The 20967-nt window shown below is 33.7% G+C and overlaps 1 protein-coding gene across 6 annotated transcripts in view; it reads right to left on the bottom strand.

The window, feature by feature from the left end:
* Window positions 1-20967, bottom strand: part of IQCM (IQ motif containing M) — a 121139-nt gene that overhangs the window by 21422 nt on the left and 78750 nt on the right. For all 6 annotated transcript variants that reach the window (XM_087874505.1, XM_060686883.2, XM_060686882.2 and 3 more), the window contains one exon: window positions 2206-2364. In XM_087874505.1, the coding sequence (XP_087730631.1) occupies window positions 2206-2364 (159 nt within the window). The remainder of the gene's footprint in view (window positions 1-2205; window positions 2365-20967) is intronic.

Below are 20967 nucleotides of genomic sequence, written 5' to 3'. Positions count from 1 at the left end.
TAAGACTCAAGGTCCAGGGGGCGGATTTGGCCTGTGGGGTGCTTAGATATGGCCCGCAGGATCAACCTGGAAACATTGAAGGATCGGCCCGCAGTGCCTCTGCCAGCGACAATGGAGTTCGTGGAGGCCCCATATGGCCCTCCCAAACTCCATTCTCTCTGACAGAGGGTTGCAGGAGGCCGTCCCAGCCAAAAACATAGCTCAGGAGCCCAATTTCACTGGCAGAGCACTTGGGCCACCACAGCCCCCATGCAAATGATGTCATGCTGGCCATGCCCCCCAAAGTCAAACACAACCCTGATGCAGCTCTCAATGAAATCGAGTTTGACACCCCTGGACTAAGACTGGAATAGAAAGAAGTATCTTTCTGGAGGATAGTTGCAGATCCAATATCTTTCTGAACTAATAAAGAATTATGATGCAATTTCATTCATCAACTTAGTAGCCCAGTAACTTTAGCAAGCCAAAGTCAAAAATAATACTTATTTTTCTATTTCTTTCCAATCCTGTCTTCATACAAATCAACCTTTCGATTTAGGGGTTTTTTTATTATATAAATGCAGAAGCAAAAGCTAAGAAAATTAAGGAAAGGTAATTGAAGGGTTGTGGAATTAATCTTTTTCCTTCTGTTTTTCCTGCAAACATTTGCAAAGTTTATTTCTTTATTATAATATGAATATTATAATCTGGACATGAGTATGAATGGGCCAAAAAGAGAGAGTATTTTAGAAACATACCATGTTGACATGAGATCTCTAAGAATTTTCACATCATTCTTATGCATGAAAATAGATACAAAATGAAATAAAAAGTTTTTGTAGCAGGTAAGTCTGGACAGAGATACATAAAGTAAGGAAAATATAACTACCTTTCTGAAATTGCTCTCAAGTTTGATGATCAGAGTTTGAGATTAGCTTCATCCAAAGTTTTTGTGCTATATAAAACTTTCACTAAACTTTCAGCTGATCTACTTATACATTAAAATTTACAATGGAAATTTATTTTCCATATCTTACAATGATTGAATTATTGCTTATGAATATGTAGTCATATTCACATGAATATGTAGACATATGAATATGTAGACATATTCACATCATTAAATACCAATTTCTGCAAAGTCTGAATTGATATATCTGAAATATCTGACTTTCAAATGCTGTTTTTTTCTCCACCTCTTAGGGCAGATGGGTCTCTTTCAATCATGCAATGTTGTATAGGTAGTACCGCTGCATATTTTTCAAAACTCTTGACTGACATATTTGGGGAATCCATTTTCTATCCCTTGTTTAGGTTTTGAATTGTACCCCCTCCCCCTCAAATTCAGTCTTTCTTTATAAACATTTAGTTATCCATTGGAAAAATTTCATGTAGCAAAACTAAGTGGAAAACCTTTGGATACAATTGACAAGCAGGCAACACCAACTGTCCTCACTATCATTCAATGCCTTCAACATATCTTACAAAATGACACCTTCAGGATAATTGCTTTGTAGTCCTAACCATTTTAGGCTTTTCATTTTCAATGAAAATGTGTACAGTTCATATAGATCATATAGATCTGGATAAATGTATGTGCTACATAAAATATATTTTTATTTTTATGAATGTGAAAATATGATGATTTAATTCTCAAAGCTCTGGGGGAAATTAACTCAGTAATTGTCCAGTTTGAAACAAAAACCATGATTAGCTTGCTTATTCAACTAGCTGCCAGACTTTCCTTTGTATAGTCCATACTGGAAATAGCTAGTCCAACATTTAAAAGCACTGATTAATAGTATTAATTAGACAGTAGGCTAAAATTTCATCACAAGGATTCCAGTGAGAATTCTATGGAAAGTAGAATGCTCTGCATCTGGTTATTTTCTTGGTAACTGCTAAAATTTTAAATATAGTATGAAAAGTAACCTGCGTATTGGCTCAGCCTGAGCAATTATTGGCTTAAAATGTTCTCGGCAAGATTTAAACATGCAAATATATTACCACACTGAAGACATTTGAATTATGTACTGAGGACAATGTATCAAAACCATGGTTAGTCAAGAGGTTGGTGATGTGGCACCTGAGAGATCTAAGTAGAGTGTATCAAATGCTCCATTTCCATTTTCAAAAGTAAATAACAGATTTATGATGATAAATGACAGTTGTAGAAAATTGAGTTAGTAACACTCCTACAAAAGGAATCCATTTTGAAATGTTTACCTAGATACATGTAAGAATCTTCTCCATCAACAATTGGTTTCACCCAGGTTGACCGAGGAGCCGCTGCTGTTATCAATTTGAGACCAACAGGGGGATACAACATGAATGCAATTTCGACTACTTGATTCTTATTAAGGCTTATGTTTCTTACACCAGAATCTGAAAAAAAAAACATTATTTTTTACGATAAACAACAATTTCAATGGTATATCATTTTATTTATTTACGGAATTCATTGGCATAAGACATGGAACTGTCATTAGTTAAAAGAGAGATAGGATGGGGAATAAGCACGTTAATGAGATCTCACATAGCTACAGTACATAGTACAAGATTTTCCAATTCATCAGTGACAGCATTAAACTGATACTAGATTCTGGAAAATAAGAGAACAAGTTGTTGCCAGGTTTTCATATGAGATACTGAATGTACAGTATATGTTTATTACATTAATCAGAGAAGTCAGATGTGGAAGAGAAATACATGATTGCTAGCCGTACTGCAGTTTATCATGTAATTTTTACAACCATCATGTTTCTTTTAATATTTGCCCCTCAGTAATTTCCAACCATTTTTTTTTCCTAATCATGTTTTATGATGCATGGCACTCAGAAGTGTTCCACCTTCTGATTAAAACTATGGTAAACTGGGTGGAAACATTTTGTAACTGTAATTTCTTTACCAGAATTTGGTTCTGAAAATATTATTCTGTAATCATAGACACTTATTTAATATATATCTCTATCTATCATCTATCTATCTATCTATCTATCTATCTATCTATCTATCTATCTATCTATCTAGTGTGTATGTATGAGTTTGTACAAAATATCACATGTAAACTTTAGTTTAGCGTATATATTTTAAGAATCAAATTTGACAAGCTAAGTACTCTAGTTATACTGAACCCTAATTCTTATCTTAAACTATCAAGTGGGAACAGATTGCTATTCTGGTCCGGTTTTGAGGGAGGCTGAAATAAATGAAGTTACATTTTAGCCAAAAGTTCTGGTCCGAACTAATTAAATGAATGTCAATAACTCCTAAATATATGAGCTCTGAAAATATTACCAGAGAAACCATTTTAGTGATGGGATTTATTTTCTTCAATATGAAATAAGTGAATGTCATATATTTTTGTCATATCATTTTTATTGAACAGTCCAGTTCATTAGTAATAAAAATGTTAAAAACACAGCAATTCATTCATCAAAGTGAAAACTACTGTATTCATATTCTAAGAAAAGGGAAAGCAACATACACTGCCTTTATTCCTAAATTAATGAAGCATCTGTTGTTTAATTATAATGTCTTCTTATATAGAAATATATCTATAAGCACATTAATGAAGATTCATAAGGTCAGGACTAGCAGCTGAAAGGTGAAATTGTTTAAAAAGTAATTTCAAGGCATGTCAGCAAAGGTTTGTAATTAGGAAAAACAAATAAAATAAGTTAGAACTGCTAGTTTGGAGAATATAGCACCTTTCTTCTGCCAAAATACAGTCCCGTTATGGTTCTGTAACAGAAGGGAAAGGATGGGATTGCAATATGTGAACACATTATGCAAGAGCTAACAACACTTCCCAGATCCTATTAACTGTTTATGGAGTGCCATTTCACATACTGCAACTTGGACTGAAGCTTTGACCAGGAGGATATGATTACAGTTACTGCATTAATGCATGTTCATGGATAGCATCAAAATAAAAGAAAAAAAACTGGCAAAAAAAAGTACAAGCAGAAAATTAGAAAGCCTTCAAATATGAAAAAAAGACACTTAAAAAAAACAATCTGTTTACAATATACTAAAATATTATGAATATTTATACTGTTTTATTCAGTAGGCTTAATATAATTAGAGGTGGATTTCAACAGGTTCTGACCAGTTCTGGAGAACCGGTAGCGGAAATTTTCAGAGAACCGGTAGTAAAAATTCAGACTGGCCCCGCCTCCATCTATTCTCGGCCTCCAAAGTCCCAGCTGATTGGGAAGAAATGGGATTTTGCAGTAACCTTTCCCTGGAGTGGGGTGGAAATGGAGATTTTACAGTATCCTTCCCCTGCCATGCCCACCAAGCCACGCCTACCAAGCCACACCCACAGAAACAGTAGTAAAAATTTTTGAAACCTACCACTGAATATAATGTAAGTTTGTAACATTCAAAACATTTCATTTTTTAGACATTCACGTTTCAAGAAGCTTGTCCTGGGATTAAAACAAAATTTAGTGCTTTGAGTGGTGTCAGATGTATGCTCCAACTATGCCTACTATTTAATTGGATGTTGTATTGGGACTTATGACTGAATTGCTTTTCTTCCACCTTTTTCTAAACTAACCAGCATAGTGGCAAGAACTAGTTATATCCCTGCTGCTATGGGTGATGGAGTGTTGAGAAAAAACAGCAGTTAAGCACATGGCCATGCAGAAGATTGCTTGTAAATTGCATTCCTGCCAAACTACTTGGCAAGTTATTGCTTTTATTTTTTTAAGTCTTTACTATAGGAAGGTCATGTTAGTGGGTGGTTGCAATTTCTACTGGGTTTCACAGAAAAAATGTTGCTAATGCTGTTGAGCCTGTGTAAAAGCAGAAATTAATACCATGTTAATTTAGTTGTTTTGAGCTTTGTTATACTTTTCTGTGCTTATTACTATGCTGAATTTCTAAACAGTGTTATAAAATGCCAAAACTGAAGATTCTGCATTGCCTCTTGTCCTCCTGTGCTGCTAAGTTTTTGTTTTCTTTAACTTCTGCTGTGTGTATAGTTATATGTATGCTGATGGCTAAGCATGTTACTATGTATAAAGCTATGTGAAATTGTTCTCGCCCTCTTTTGAGCTTTCTGAATATATTTTACCTACTAGTTGTAGAACAGGTTTTTGCTAATATATTGTAATTATAAAGCAAAAATGTAAGCACCACATTGGGTATAGCATTAATAATTTTTTAACTGCCAAATGTTCTAAAGTAGGTAAATGATGTAGATAATATATTAGTTTCCTTATAGCCTAAGGGGCTTTATTTAACAAAGTGAAGATTGATTCTCTAGCAAGAAAGGCAAATGTTCTTGTTAAATTTGTTTTAATTCTATTCTTTCAGAAATGCTTTTAAATGATATCGCTGGGTGGTTTTATGTAAATGATATGGTTGGGTGGTTTTATTTATTGCCCCATTTATTCTTGTAGTATTTGTATGAAAAACAAAAGAGCAAAAGTTTCATACTATGGTGTATTGTTTCATATAACTAAAATACTTGAAATGTGTTTTGTTTCAACAGCAAATAGAATCCTTAAACTGTTTCATTACATCAGGACACAAACCATGCAGAAAGTTTAGATGGCATGTTTTAGTTGGGAGTTGTTCTATTCCAATCTCAGCAAAACATGTTTTCCATTTTCATTTATAACCATACTGTAGAAATACTGCAGGAAGTTTTGGCATGATGCTCACTTATACAAAATAATTCAATCTTCAAGTGAGAATTCAATCAATTTAATCAAAGAAGGCATGCATTCTTTAATGGGCAGTATAAAAATATTGAGCTCCTGAATAAAAGTTGAGTTAACTCCGTTGTTGTTTTCTTAGCATTTCTTCAACAAATACACTACACTTGCTGTCATAAAACTCTAACAAATAAATAATTAAAATGGCAAATGGTTGGCTAGCTAAGTAATTGGGTTTTTTCTTCCATTCAATTGGGTCTGAATTTTGAACACTACCTAGACAAGTCCCTGCAATTTTCTTGGTAAGTTTTTTCAGAAGTGGTTTGCCATTGCTTCCTTTCTAAGGCTCAGAGAAAGTGACTGGCCCGAGGTCACTTAACACGCTTTGTGCCTATGGTAGAACTAGAACTCAAGCTCTCCCAGTTTCCAGTCTGATGCCTTAACCTCTACACCAAATTGGCTTTCAAGTAGGTGCTAACAAATGATAAAAAGTGTATATTTTTTTTCCTTGACAGAAAATCATAAAACAAAATTACAGTTTGCATGATTCTACAGCTAGAAATGTGATATACAGCATCCTTTTCAATCATATAGAGATGACTATCAGTGGCTCTGGATCTTAGGGAAGCTTTCCTTAGACCATGAAACAACGTAACTCTTTAATCATCATTGTGGAATGAAGGTTTCTTTTTTATTTTTCTTCAGACAAAAAGCAGAGAAGTGTGGAGAAGAAGCAACAGATAATATGGTATAATGAGGTATCTGCAATGCATCATTATTAATAATAATAATAATAACTTTATTGTCATTGTACGTGTATACACAGTATACACATACAACAAAATTCACTTAACACCCAAAGACCAAGTCCAACATACATAACAATCCCCAAACACACTCCCACCCACCAGAATTCCCCACCCTTAAACCACCCAACATCCACACAACAGACCAAGTAATGCTGTCCAACAGCTCACTGATGGTGGCCCTTTAGTTCATTGTTGAGTGCAATTATAGCTCTGGGATTAAAACTATTCAGAAAACGTGTGGTCCGAGTTTTAATTGTTCTGTATCTTCTGCCAGAAGGCAACAGTCCAAAAAGATTGTAAGCAGGATGGGAAGAGTCTCTGAGAATGTTATGCAACTTCCTCAAACAGCGAGATTCGAAGATGTCATCCAGGGCTGGTAGCTGAAGCCCGATGATATTCTGGGCAGTTTTAATGATTCTCTGTAGAGCCTTTTTGTCTGATTCAGAGCTGCTCCCATACCATGCAAGAATGCCGTATGTCAGGACACTCTCAATGGTGCTGCGATACTAGGACAGAAGTAGATGCTGAGATAGATTTATCTTCCTGAGCATTCTCACAGCCTCTTCTGTGCCTTCTTCGCACAGAATTAATATTACTATTAATTGATATTGCTAACTGAGTCAATTTGGTCAAGTGGTTAAGGCACCAGGCTAGACAGCAGGAGACTGTTAGTTGAATCCCACCTTAGCCATTAAAGCCAGCAAGGTGACTTTGGGCCAAACACTCTTAGCCCAACCAACCTCACAGGATTGTTGTTATGAAAAAATAGGAGGAGGAAGGTGTGCCGGATATGCTTGCTGCCTTGAATTATTTGTAAAAATAATAAAGGTTGGATACAAATAAATAAATAAAATAACAGTATTTAAATGTTCATATTTGTACTATGTGCAAAACAGTATTCCTGGTCTCTATGATCAAACAGAATTTTTCTCCAAACTATAGTATTTTATTAAAATGTGAGCAGAATGTGCAAAAGATTAATAAACAATTTGTCTGCAACAAAAGGTGAATGACATTAAATTGATGGTCTCATTTCTCTGAAAGCTGTGGCTCACATTATTAATTAGACTTCCCATTGTGCAAAAGATTAGTAAGAGAAGGAAAGAGATTCAGTCACAGACAGAAGGCAAATATGAGAATCTTTTAATAAGAAACCATTTGTAAAATTTCACCATAGCATAATAAAGTCACTGAGTACTGTTGCAAATGCTTGAAAATAATTTAATGTAAATTTTATGTGAGTTCCCCCCATTAAGAGACATTTAAATATACAGCACTTAATTATTATGGATTTGCATACAGTATCTTATTCTCCTCTAGACTTGGAAGCAAGCCACCCCTAAGTATTTAAGAGATATTTCTAAAAAGCAGGAGTAGTTTCTAGAGATAAGCGATTTCACTAATAATATCATTGTCCTATTCAAATACATAGGAGCCCATATATCTACATGCATAGACTTCTTCTCTAGAAAGTCAATTTAGTACAATAGTTAAAACATTGGATAGAAACCTGGAATCTGTAAGTCCTACTCCCACCTACTCCCAAGCCAATTGAGTACCCTTGGGCTAGTCATTTTCTCTCAACACTAGGAGGGAGACAATGGCAAACACTTACAGAAATCTCATCAAGAAAACTGCAGGGATTAGTCCAAGCAGTCTCCAAACTTTAGACACAGTTGAATGGAAGGGGAAAAAACCCAACTACTTACCAACCGACCAAGCAATCACCAGGAGCCAACAATGGGGGGAGGCACTCTATTCCAACAGGACTCAAAACAACTTACATTGCTTTATTAAAATAAAAGAATTAAAATACAAAAATTGTATTATAAAATGAAACAAGAGAAAATTATTATAAACATTGCTAAAGATTTTTGCTTACTTTAATAGATGCGTAATATTAGAGGTTAAGATGCTGTTGAATTTCTCTTAGCTCTAGCCAACATAGGCTGTAGTACAAAATTTTAACAATTATAAACTAGCACATGGAGGGCTATAAATTAAAATATTTGCAGTACTACATTTTTCATAAGGCATTTTTGAAATATACCGGTATGTCTACTTTAAAGATAACTAATCACATATTCAGTTAAATTGTTTTTTTTTTTTCATTCATTTATAGGAAAAACAAGTATTTTCAAAATCCAATACTGCCATGAGAACAAAAACAATAATTTAGTCCCAAAGGATTCTAGAAAACAATTATGGGGTTGTTGTTGTTTTGGCACACCAGAAAATATATTGATTTTCCAAGTGTTAAAATATTCATCTAATAAACATTTGTAGTTTACTGAAAATTTTAATAATAATAGATAATTTAAATTAAAGTCAGGAGGAAAAGAAGAATAAAGAGAATAGAATTACAAAGAAAAATATTTTTTTAAAAATAGAAAAAATAGAAAAAAGAAAAAAGAAAAGAAATATTTAAGGAAGATACAATCAAAAACACCAACAAATTTAATAATTATTCACAAACCCCAATAAGGTTACATGCAAGTATTTTTTATTCCCATTACCCATCCTTTATTCATACGCAAATCCATAAATCATTAATATTTCAATCCTGGATCAGCAAAAAGTCAGTAAAGGGGTCCCAGAGATTTATATAAATGTCTCTTGTTTCAATCTTATTCAAATAAAATAAGTTTGTACTCCTTTCTTTTCCTTCTAATAGTCTTAGTCTTTAATTCATTCTGATGTAATAGGAATTAATCTCTCTTCAAATTTTTTTTCCCCATCTTCAAGGCTTTAGCAAATCTTTATTTTGTAAATCCAGTAAGGAATCATTATTCAGGTCATTCACTTAGCTCAGTGTTTCTCAGCCTTGGGAATTTGAAGATATGTGGACTTCAACTCCCAGAATTCCCCAGCCATGACTTACTTTATTCATTTGCATTTTGTCTGTCATATAATCCAGATTTGTTTTATTTTCTCATATTTCAACCATTTCTTTATTTTCTACTATTTCTGCATCCCATGAAGGTGGGTTTTTTTTCAGATTTTTATCCTGCAGAATTTCCAAGGTACTCTCTCACATCTGTCACTTCTTCATAACAACTTTTCAAAATAATCTATCTATAGAAACAGACATTGTAGCTGCTGTTTTCTAACCTAATTCTTTAAAAATGTAATAGTATTTCACATACCATTTTCTGTCATTTTGGTTTTGCTCACCAAAACCAAAAATTAATCTGTCTTAAGTCATAACAGAAATTCAAGACTTTATGATTTATATTTATTTTAATTGAGAAGGTGTTTTTTTTTTTTTTGTATACTTATTTCCCAAATCTTATAGGAAAAGTCTTAATGTTTCAAAATTGTCTGGTCCTTTCATTCATTCATAACTTTCTTAAGTTAAAGCCTCCTAGTTAGGAATGCAGACATATTTACTAAAAACAGAAGTGTTAATTCATCCAGAAAGGCTACTGGCCCTAATTTACATCAAACTCTCTACTTTCTTTATTCATAAATTCAGTGGAATCTGTTTTGTTATAGGTTTTGGCCCTACAACCACAATGTGGTTATTTTATATAATCCTAATCAGCAAAACATAAAAATACTGGTGCAAGCTGATATACCTGATCAGATTGAAACACCTGATATTTTCATTGATAAAATAAATATGGAGTAAATGTTCTGCCTACAGTTCAGATTCAGAAATAGAGTCAGGATTCTATAATTTTGTCAATACGTTTTTTTTACTACTGGGTACTACTCCACATCATATCCAGGCACAAATAACTTCTGTATAGTTGCACCCAAAGAAGACTCCAAATAATGTTTTATGTTTTTCAGAAGGGAAACTTTTACAGTCCAATTCTGGGACCAGCTTTGAAAAATACATTCCAATATTGAGGAGATCTTTTGAAAATTAGCAAGGACACATTTCTTTTTCTTTCACACCCATTCAGAAATAAACAACATGAAAAACATTCTTCTCATTTAAGTCCGAAATGAGAAGAATGTTTTTCATGTTGTTTATTTCGGACTTTAATGGGATAGTAAGGAAGTTTATCTGGGGAGGGAAAAAACCGAGAATTGCATTACGGTCCTTGCAGGAAAAAAGGAATAGGGGCAGATTCGGACTCCCAGTTTGGGAACTATACCATAAAGCGGCCAACTTAGTATGGCTACGAGAGTGGGCCTTATTAAGAGATAAGAGAATTTTACAACTGGAAGGGCACGACCAATTGAGAGGCTGGCATGCCTACCTCTGGGACAAAGGAAAAGGGACAGGGATATATTTCCACCAACATAAAATTAGAGATACATTAATGAAGACAGGGAAAGAAATCAGGCATAAACATTATTTAAAATACCCAAAATGGATATCCACAATGGAGGCACTGATCTATCCAAATACGTTAGGTAGGGAGAAAATGGTCACCTACCAAGATATCTTGGATAACAGTGGTAACCTTATATCCAATGAGATATTAAAAGAGCAAGGGATCCATATAGATTGGTGGCCCTATTTACAAATTAAATCCCGATATAGTAAAGATAAACAAGAAAAGGGAATAGAGATGGGGACAAATAGTTTGGATAAGGTATGGCTAGGTAGTGAGAACAAATTATTAGCCAAATTATACTCCTACCTCCTCGAATACGACAGAGAAGGAGAAATATTAAAAGATCAAATGATCGCTTTCGGGAAAAACATCGAATCAAAGATAAATCTTGATGATTGGGAAGAAATATGGAATAGCAATCTTAAACTGACGAGAGCAACAAGCTATAAGGAGAATCAGTATAAGATGCTATATAGATGGTACTTAGCACCATCTAGAATTACTAAGATCTACCCAAATGCAAGCCCCAAGTGTTGGAAATGCGGTCACAACCAAGGTACCTTCTATCACATGTGGTGGACGTGTCCGGAAGCGAGGAAGTTTTGGAAAAAAATACAAAAATGGATCCAAGAAATATTAAAGGAGGATATTAACTTCCTCCCGGAAATCTACCTCCTGGGAGTGCTAAAACGAACATTTGGAAAGGACAAGAAATATTTGATTATTCATATTGTCACAGCTGCTAGACTCTCCTATGCCAAATATTGGAAAGAGAAAAGGACCAACCGAGGAACAGATAGTCAATAAGATACTTGACTGCGCAGAAATGTGCAGATTAACGTACGTGTTAAACGGAAAGGAGGATTCAGAATTTTATACAATCTGGGATCTGTGGTATAGGTAGTTAGAAATTAAATGCAAAAGTTAATACTCATGTGGAATAATGCACAACGATTAGTTAACCCTATATATTATTGTACCCTAATTAAACAGTAATCAATTTTACACACAAGAATTTTTGTACAAACTGTATAAATAATTAGATAATTTATTAGGTACCGCACTTGTAAATATACAATATGACTACACGTTGCCGAACCGTATAGTTTGAATTGTAATATATTCTTAATTCAATAAAATTTCATTAAAAAAAAAAAAAGAAAAACATTCTTCTCAGATACCTATTCAGAAATGGCTCTCATTAGACTCTGCAAGGCACAAGGCATATACACAGACACACAAACACAGACCTTTAGGCAAAAAATACCTTTATTGTCACCTAGTTATAAAGCTCTTTCGTTTTGTACCAGATCTTTACCAATGAAAGCAAAGACCACTAACAAATATCTGTTTTGCTCTACAAAAGCAAAGAGAATAGCAGCCCAAAATTTCAGATAGGAAACAATTGACATCAACAATGTGGTCTTAACTTGCCATAGGAAAAATTAGACCTTTAGCAATAGAAGGGAGACAATTCTCTATTAATCAAACAGGCATAAAATAGATAAGCCTAGAACAAGATAAAAGAAGATTAAGAATAACAAGAATAGCCTGGATAGCTCAGCAGACTAATGTATTGTAATTTAACTCCAGCTGTCTGCAATTAGTAAGTTTGAATCTCACCAGATTCAAGGTTGACTCAGCCTTCCATCCTTTCTAAGGTAGGTAAATTGAGGACCCAGTTTGTGGGGGCAATAAGCTGACTGTAAAAATATACAAAAGTATGAAGGCTATTGCTTAACGCATTGTAAGCCACCCTGAGTCTCCGGAGAAGGGCGGCATATGAATCAAATTTAAAAAAAAAAAAAGAATAAGCAGTTCAAAGAAAGTTTATTTTCACCTGTGAGGTGAGTAGTTTGCTCTGTGAAACAGGGCATCTCAGGAAATTTTTAACAGTTGGTAGACATGTCACAATACATAACCTAAATTCATTACAATGATAACTTTTTATAAAGTACTTGGCACCAAAGCATAGCATTGTTCCAAATCACTTTATAAATAATAACAAGCAAACCTGTTTTCTCATGAAATAGAAAAATACATCATGGAGCCACATTCACTTTGTAATTCATTCTGTGCAGATTTATTTATGTATCCAAATGTATTATTATTGGCAGGACTATTTCTTAGCTTTTCAAATGTAGCTATATTGAACACTATTATGAACACTATTGAACACTATTATTTAATAGTATATGAAGTACTATTAAAAATACTTAGGTAACAAGTCTGTTTGACATATTTAAAATATATTTGTTCACTAAATAATATGAAATAATATAAATTTTAAATATAGGTCATGTTCGGTGTAGCAATATTTTACTCATAAAGGCATATAAGCACACATGTTAAAACAAAAGGATTCTCGTATAAATAACTCTGCATACCTACAGACATACATCACTGTGTTCTCCTTTGGAGTGTGCTAAGCCAGGAATGGTAAAAGCTAAAGAAATTAAAGTCATGAAATCAGAAGAAGAAAATTATATATACTGTAGCTAAATCCAGTTTATACTAACAGTATTGACTATACCTTTCTATGTTTGTAAATGACTTTGCTTCCATCACATCCATGTACCACCCCTATTTTTTCACTGTTTTGTTCTTTATATTTTTTATCTTTTTTCCTTTGAGGTTCTCATCAACTCCATTAAATCTTCTCTTCTTTGTCTTTCCCTTCCCCTCAGACCAGTTATTCTTCTTTATATAATTTGTTTTGTGGGTCGATCCTCATGAATTATTTCTACATGACCAAACTACCTAATACTTTTCTAGTGAACCATCCATTCCTACTGCATAGAACTCACTTAACTTTCTCCTAACTCACTCGGCTTCCATAGATTCTCTTGGGCACACTCCTAAATGCAACCTTTTTTTATTTCTTTAAACAAACATTCCTCACAACTGACCATATATTCCCCACTATCTTTTTAATTGCAGTCCCTTGTCTCAAAACTTGCCCATCCATTTCCCCTTTTTTAATAAAGAGTTCACCAATGTACACAAAGTCATCTACTTACTTTATTTTTGCTATTTGTAAATAACTTTTATTTAGATAACTTCATTGTCACTTTGAATGTACACTAATCTGCATACATTAAAATGAAATTTTATTGCATCAGTTCTCAAAGGGTCACTACCTCCAATATACTCTACATATACATGACTAACTAACTAACTAACTAACTAACTAACTATATCTATATCTATATCTATATCTATATCTATATCTATATCTATATCTATATCTATATCTATATCTATATCTATATCCATATCTATATCTATATCTATCTATCTATCTATCTATCTATCTATCTATCTATCTATCTATATATTCTGAGGTTTTCGCGGGTTTTTGTATGTAGGTCTTTGGTTATTCGGGTTTTCTCCCGCGTAAAATTGGAAGTGTCTTGGCGACATTTCGACTAAGTCTCATTCGTCATCTTCAGGCTGGTGTTTTTGGCTTTGTGCTTCTAGGAGCAATGTGTGATCGCAGCTGTTTCTTCCTTTTAACTGGTATGTATGTATGTATGTACACATATATACATACATACATACATACATACACATATATTATATGACAAGAGAAACAACACAGTCTAATTCAGATATATACATGTACATGGCGAGAAAAATGAATCTTGTGAGTTTACCAGACAGATGGCATAGGGAACAAAGCTGTTACAGAATCTGGTAGTCCTGCTAGAAATACTTTGAAACCTCCTCCCAAACGGGAGCAACACAAGTGAAGTGAGTGTGTGGGACCTCTGACAATGCTTTGAGCTCTAAGCACATAGCACTTATAAGCAGTATCCTGAATAAAAGGAAGAAAACTTCCTATAATCTTCTCAGCTGCCCTTACCACTCTCTATATGGACTTTCTATCTCAGGCACTGCTGCCACCAAACCAAACAGTGGTGCAGTTTATTAAAAGGCTCTCAATCGTACCTCTGTAAAAAGTGGCCAGGACAGAAGGAGAAAGATGTGCTCTCCTCATCCAACACAGGAAATGCAGACGCTTCACTAAGGATGACATGTGGAGATTTATCTACTTACTTTAGTTTTTCATCATTTATGAATGAAAAGAATCATTCCATTTTCTTTGTTAAAACATAATTATTTTGGAAACAAGAAAGAGAGACTGTGTAGATTAAAATAATTCATAAATAAATAAAGTGTTCTTCATGTTTGAGTTTTATTGAGCTATAATACCCTCTTTCAGTGATTACAAATGAATAATTGTAAGTACACTGTAATATAATATTTTCACAAAACAATTTAAAAATAAAATAAAGCAATTGGAAAGTTTCATATATCTAGAGGAAAGGAGCAGAGAAAATATAAGGATCTAAGGAAAATAAGTAAAAACTTGTTCGGCTCCTAGTAACTATAAGAACAAACTGATTGTCCTTGCAACAACCCAGAAATGGTTTGTTTTTTTCCAGGGTGTTCTCTCTTTTTTTGGTCTTTTTGTTCTATAGAAAATTATATCCTTAGTGCTTCTTGGGGAACTCTCATTCAAATATTAGGCAGTTCCAATGCTAGCACCAAGACAAATTCCTTGTGTGTCCAATCACACTTGGCCAATAAAAATTCTATTCTATTCTATCCTATCCTATCCTATCAAGGTCACATACACACCTTCACATTTTCTTTGTCTGACTTACGGTTACATCGTGGCAAAGAAATCCTAAAGTTACCAACCTTTATCCTACCTTATGCTTCTCTGCCCTATGTCTCATAAACCTAGTGAGATCATTTTGAGGAGCAGCTTAAGAAACTGACACATACAGTCTGTATCTGACTCCTTTATTAGGAGTCCTAATTCCCTTCCATCCAATTCACACACACAGGTAGAACACTTGCTTGTGCTTATGCTGGGAACTAGTGTGTTGCAATTCCTTATTTCATTACATAATAATGTATTTCTGAACACACTGGGATACGTTAAAGGCATTTATTTACCAGGGTGGGTTAATCTTGTTCAGGGCAGGGGTGGGGGGCATGGTGGAGGTAGAAGCTCAATAATCAGCTCTACAGCATAGAACTAATTGCAAGGATAAAACCAAATGAATAATTACTTAACTTCAGAATGAGACCTGAGGGAATTCTTCTTTAATAAAGGTTTAACTCACCAGTGATAATGAATGCAATCTCACATACTACAGAATAAGACTATTAACATAATGACTGAGATACAAGAACTATAATTAGAACTGAACAGAAATGTTAATTACCCACCAGTAAGGTACAGAAAGGAAAGGGAAATTTTACCCTTACCCATCAAATGGACTTGAAGGAGAAGAGCTTTAGACATTTATCCCATGTTTCCACATGCATAGCCACAATATTACCAGACAAATATAGTGATAAGAACACTTCATTGAACATTCAAACCAGATTAGCAGTGTGATATCAATAGCCTTTTGCCATAATATGGACCAGCGGGCTGGATACAAGTTAAATTAGTTTTGCTTTGGGTGAAAACTGAATTTAGCTGTTCAGTTTTAGATGAAAACTGAACTTCAATGGAAATGAAGTGGGACTAGTTCAGAATCAAAGCACATGTTACCAAATAAAATACATTTATTATTTTAATTAGTGCCTGTGGTTTGGGAAAGTCCCAGTCCACATAGCAATGGAGAATGTTTCAGTTTTCCATTTCTGATACACATACTAATTTATTTCCAAATTGTCTCCATGCCTATATGGGTATTTTTAAAAGGATCTCCAATCATCTGCATTAATTAAAATCTCTCAAGTTCGCTCTGTGCAACTTCATATAAATTAGTACCACTTTATCTTCTTTTGATTTTCCTTTTACTATAAGATGTATGTATTTATTTACCCATTCATTCATTCATTCATTCATTCATTCATTAGATTTCTATGCTCTCTCTCTCATCTAGACACAACTCTGGGTGGTTTATAAGTTTCGTATTTAGCAAGTAACTGTCCACAAAAACATTAGATGGGAAGGTAAAATCTTACATTAATTTAATTACTAATAATTCCTTCTGCTATTCTGGAAATTTTAACATATAAAATTATATTGATCTTTAATGGTAGCTAAGCTATCTAGGAAATGTATATTGTTATTATCTCTTAAGTCATGGTAAAATATATCTAGAATTAGTTTCTAGATAATATCCTAGATAAACTGCCTTTCTTTGCTAAATAATTATATTCTCTATTATATTTAATATATCTTTTCATTTTTTTATTCTTTAAGTGATCTCGTAATTCTTAAGGATTAATGAAGAATTCTAAACTTGCAGCTTTAAAATATATCTTCACTTCTGTGTTTCCTCTTTCTTATAAAAAGAAGGCGATTACCTAGATAGAAAAATATCATCTTTCATTACTTTCTTTGCTCGGTGCATTCTATTCATGAGAAAGAGCAATTTTCATGATGATTATAACTATTGCTATATTTAATGGTTCATGTTTAATCAAGCATTGGCAGAGCATGATCAAGTGGGATGGGTGGGGTGGTGGAGTGCTGTAATTTATACCCTTATCCATATGTGTTCTATAGAGCTGGGCAGCTGGGAAAATGCATTTTGGATTGTTTCATATATAAGCTATGAGATGCAATCAGGGTTTATCGGTCCCTAAGATTCATCCCAGCACACATCTAGATGTCTATGATCATTTGAAACAAGGGACAATAAATGTCATTCTGTTTGAAAACCTAACATGTTTTTCATTATTATTAATAATTTTTAGTGTAAATGAAAGTGATATAGATTTTAGTGTATGTCTGACAAACCAATATATACCTAATTCCTGAACTAGGATTTCTAACCAAGACCATAACTGATGGACAGTTAGTTGGAAAAATCTTTTGAATTAATTCCTACCTAAACTCAGAGATGAACAGATATTCCAGGCCCCAAAGGAACTAACTTTGTCAATTATTTTTAATATGCCATTCTGCAGTTTCCATAATTTGTGACATACAAACTATCCCCAGCCTAAGTAGACTTCCTACCAGCAGAGAAAATAGAATTCAAGCTGCCTTAACCTTTGTCTCCAACCATCCATTCAATTATCCAACTGTTTCAATTCTTACCTTCTTTCAGAAAACTTCTGACTCATTGCCTTGACTCTACTAGGTAGCTAAAATGACTTTGAATTGAATATAAGCAGGTTTCAAGGTTGCTTTTCTTTTGGACCTCTCTGAGTTACACTAAATGAAAAGACCTATTTGATTAGCTTGCAAATTCCATATACGCACCCCTTGGGAATTATGAAATCATTATCAATAGACAGTAATATATTTATATAAAATTGTCCTTCAAACTGAATTAAGTTGTTTAACCTTGCAATCTATTCTACATAAAGGTAAGCACAAATAACCAATACATCAGAGATTTCCATTCTACCATAGTATTAAATTTGCCCATAATAAATTGGATCCTACTCTGTTTTCAGTTTATTGTCCCAGATACAATATTAATTTTAGTTAGACACTGGTCAATGTAATATTCACAGTATGTAATATATCATAATCTTTATTCTATCAGTTTTGAGCAGTTGATTAAGCTGCAATCTCTCATAAATAAGTCTGAAACAGTTCCATTACTTCTGTCAGCCTTAAACAAAGAGAATACTTTAAGTCAATCAGTGCTAGCCCTCTGTCCCTTCTGCTGATCAATAGAACAGGACCAATGATCTTGGAATTATACAAATCCAGAGGTGGGTTTCAGCAGGTTCTGACCAGTTCTGGAGAACCGGTAGTGGAAATTTTGAGTAGTTCGGAGAACTGGTAAATACCACCTCTGACTGGCCCCTCCCCCATCTATTCTCTGCCTCCTGAGTCCCAGCTGATCAGGAGGAAATGGGGATTTTGCAGTAACCTTTCCCTGGAGTGGGGTGGGAATGGAGATTTTACAGTATCCTTTCCCTGGAGTGGGGAGGGAATGGAGATTTTACAGTATCCTTCCCCTGCCACGCCCGCCAAGCCTATGCCCGCCAAGCCATGCCACACCCACCAAGCTACACCCACAGAACCGGTAGAAAAAAAATTTGAAACCCACCACTGCACAAATCCCTTAATCTCTTCTCTTCCACATTCTTCCAAACAATGTATTCATTAACATTTCATACATTACTTGCAAAGGGGAAAAAAGTGTGAATGGTTATGAGAGAAGATCAATTACAAAAAAATGTAGCCAAACCACTGAAATCTGCCAAAAACTTTCTGGGTGCCAAACCATTTCTCTGTCTCATTAAAAAGTCCCTGTGACTTACAAAGGTGAAATAGTAACATGTTTTCAAGTTTATACCTGAATGGTGTGGAATAGCTGTGACTAAGACTGCATGTTACTGGGAAACTGGGTTATTGAGGAAGGGTAAGGAACAAGTTTAAAAGTATTGTACATAAATAAGTTCCACGAACAAAATGCTGAACCCAGATAACAGATGGCACTGATAGTTGGCTTTTGTTCCGAAGCCAAGATGAAAATGGATCATTCACAAGCTCTAACAAAATATTAGCATTAACTGTAGTTTCCAATAAAACAGAGCAGAGTCAGAAATAAACTGATACAGCTTTCATGAATAAAAAAAAGCTGGAGATTTGTCAGATCCAGGGCTGATACAACATGGTGCAAAAACAATACAGTGTAAGGTACCTGGAGATAGTAAAGTAAGGTTAAACAGCAAGCTTTATGAAGGAGTACAATCTAAAGTTAAAGTCTCTTCCAACTGTACCACAAATTTTGGTAAAAATACCTCAAGAAGAATTATACTTGATCACTGTTATACATGTCACTGTTCCTTAAACTGGTTTTGAGAGTAAATAGCATTAGCACTTAGACTTTATATACCACTTAACAGTGTTTTACAGTCCTCTCTGTAAAGTGGTTTACAGAGTCAGCATATTGCCCCCAACAATCTGGGTCCTCATTTTACCGACCTCGTAAGGATGGAAGGCTGAGTCAACCTGACTGAGTCAAATAACTAAATGAACTAAACAAACTAAAATAGACAAACTTACAGTCCTTTGTCTGATTTTATTTTTTTAGAGTAAATTGATAAAGATGATAATTACAATGATAAAAACTAATACAAACTCTAATAACTATATAAAATAATTCAAAGATAGAAGAATAAAAAGAAAGAATAGAAGGTATATAAAAGAAGAACCAAAAAGAAAAAAAGAAAAAAATAGAAAAGATTACAGTAAAGAAAAAGAAAAAAATTATCAAGAAGTGATATCCGATCTTTTATACTTCTTCCAAGTATAAAAATATTAGTAACTATCATGTTCTCTTAAAATATAACAAATTATTTCTTCCCATATCCCATCTCTTATCTATAAACAAATCCATGAAGCATTGTCTTATCAGCATCCAAAAAAGTCAATTATGAGTTACCAGAAATAACACCATATCTATTTTAACCTTGATCAAATAAACCTACCAGTAGTTTATATTCCTTCTTTTTTCTTCCCACAACTTAATTTTTAGGCCATTCAAGTAATATTGTAAATCTTGATTTCTTTTATTTTTCTTTGTTCCCTGTCATGAGATTCCTCAACATTTTAAAATACCTCAGTCAATTTCTTTTATATGTCATTTAATATCTTTTCCCAAATCATTGTTATTTCATTTTATTCATCTGTAAATCCACATTTAATTCATGCTCAATCTTGTCAGGAGAAACATAACATCTTTTAGACATAGTATCCAAATAGTGGAAGATATCTCTGTTGACACTATTCATTTCTGAGTCCATGTTTCAAAAAATCTTTCAATATGTCCAATATTAGAATATTTTGCTTTTTCCTGTACTTGTAAGTCAGGTTTATATGTTTTTCTCCTTTAATTCTAAACTTTAGTTCCCTATCGTGTCCGCTTTTTAAAATCTTACCATGTTTTTTTTAAAAAATCAGAAGAATTTTCCCATGGAAAAGATTTTTTATAACTTTTTTATTTTATTGAAATCTTATTTCAAATCTATTTGAACCCTTAGTCTATTTATAACTTCCTAAAATCAGTTTTAATCACCCTTTAGCTGTTTATTAAAAAGTAAGCTTTTAAATTTATAGTTAAAACTTTCTTTTGCTAAGGATTAAAGAGAAGATAAATTCTCATATGTTACTGTCACTGTATACAAAGATTTCTAATAACTAAAACACCATTAACAAGCAATTTCTGAAAGTAATTAGAAAAAGAAGTATGCAGATGTAATATCCTTTCAAAGGCA

Source organism: Pantherophis guttatus, chromosome 8, assembly GCF_059756535.1.
Source record: "Pantherophis guttatus breed Tessera chromosome 8, ASM5975653v1, whole genome shotgun sequence".
Taxonomy (NCBI): domain Eukaryota; kingdom Metazoa; phylum Chordata; class Lepidosauria; order Squamata; family Colubridae; genus Pantherophis; species Pantherophis guttatus.
The sequence above is the reverse complement of the archived record's forward strand: the minus strand, read 5'-3'. Positions and strand labels throughout refer to the sequence as shown.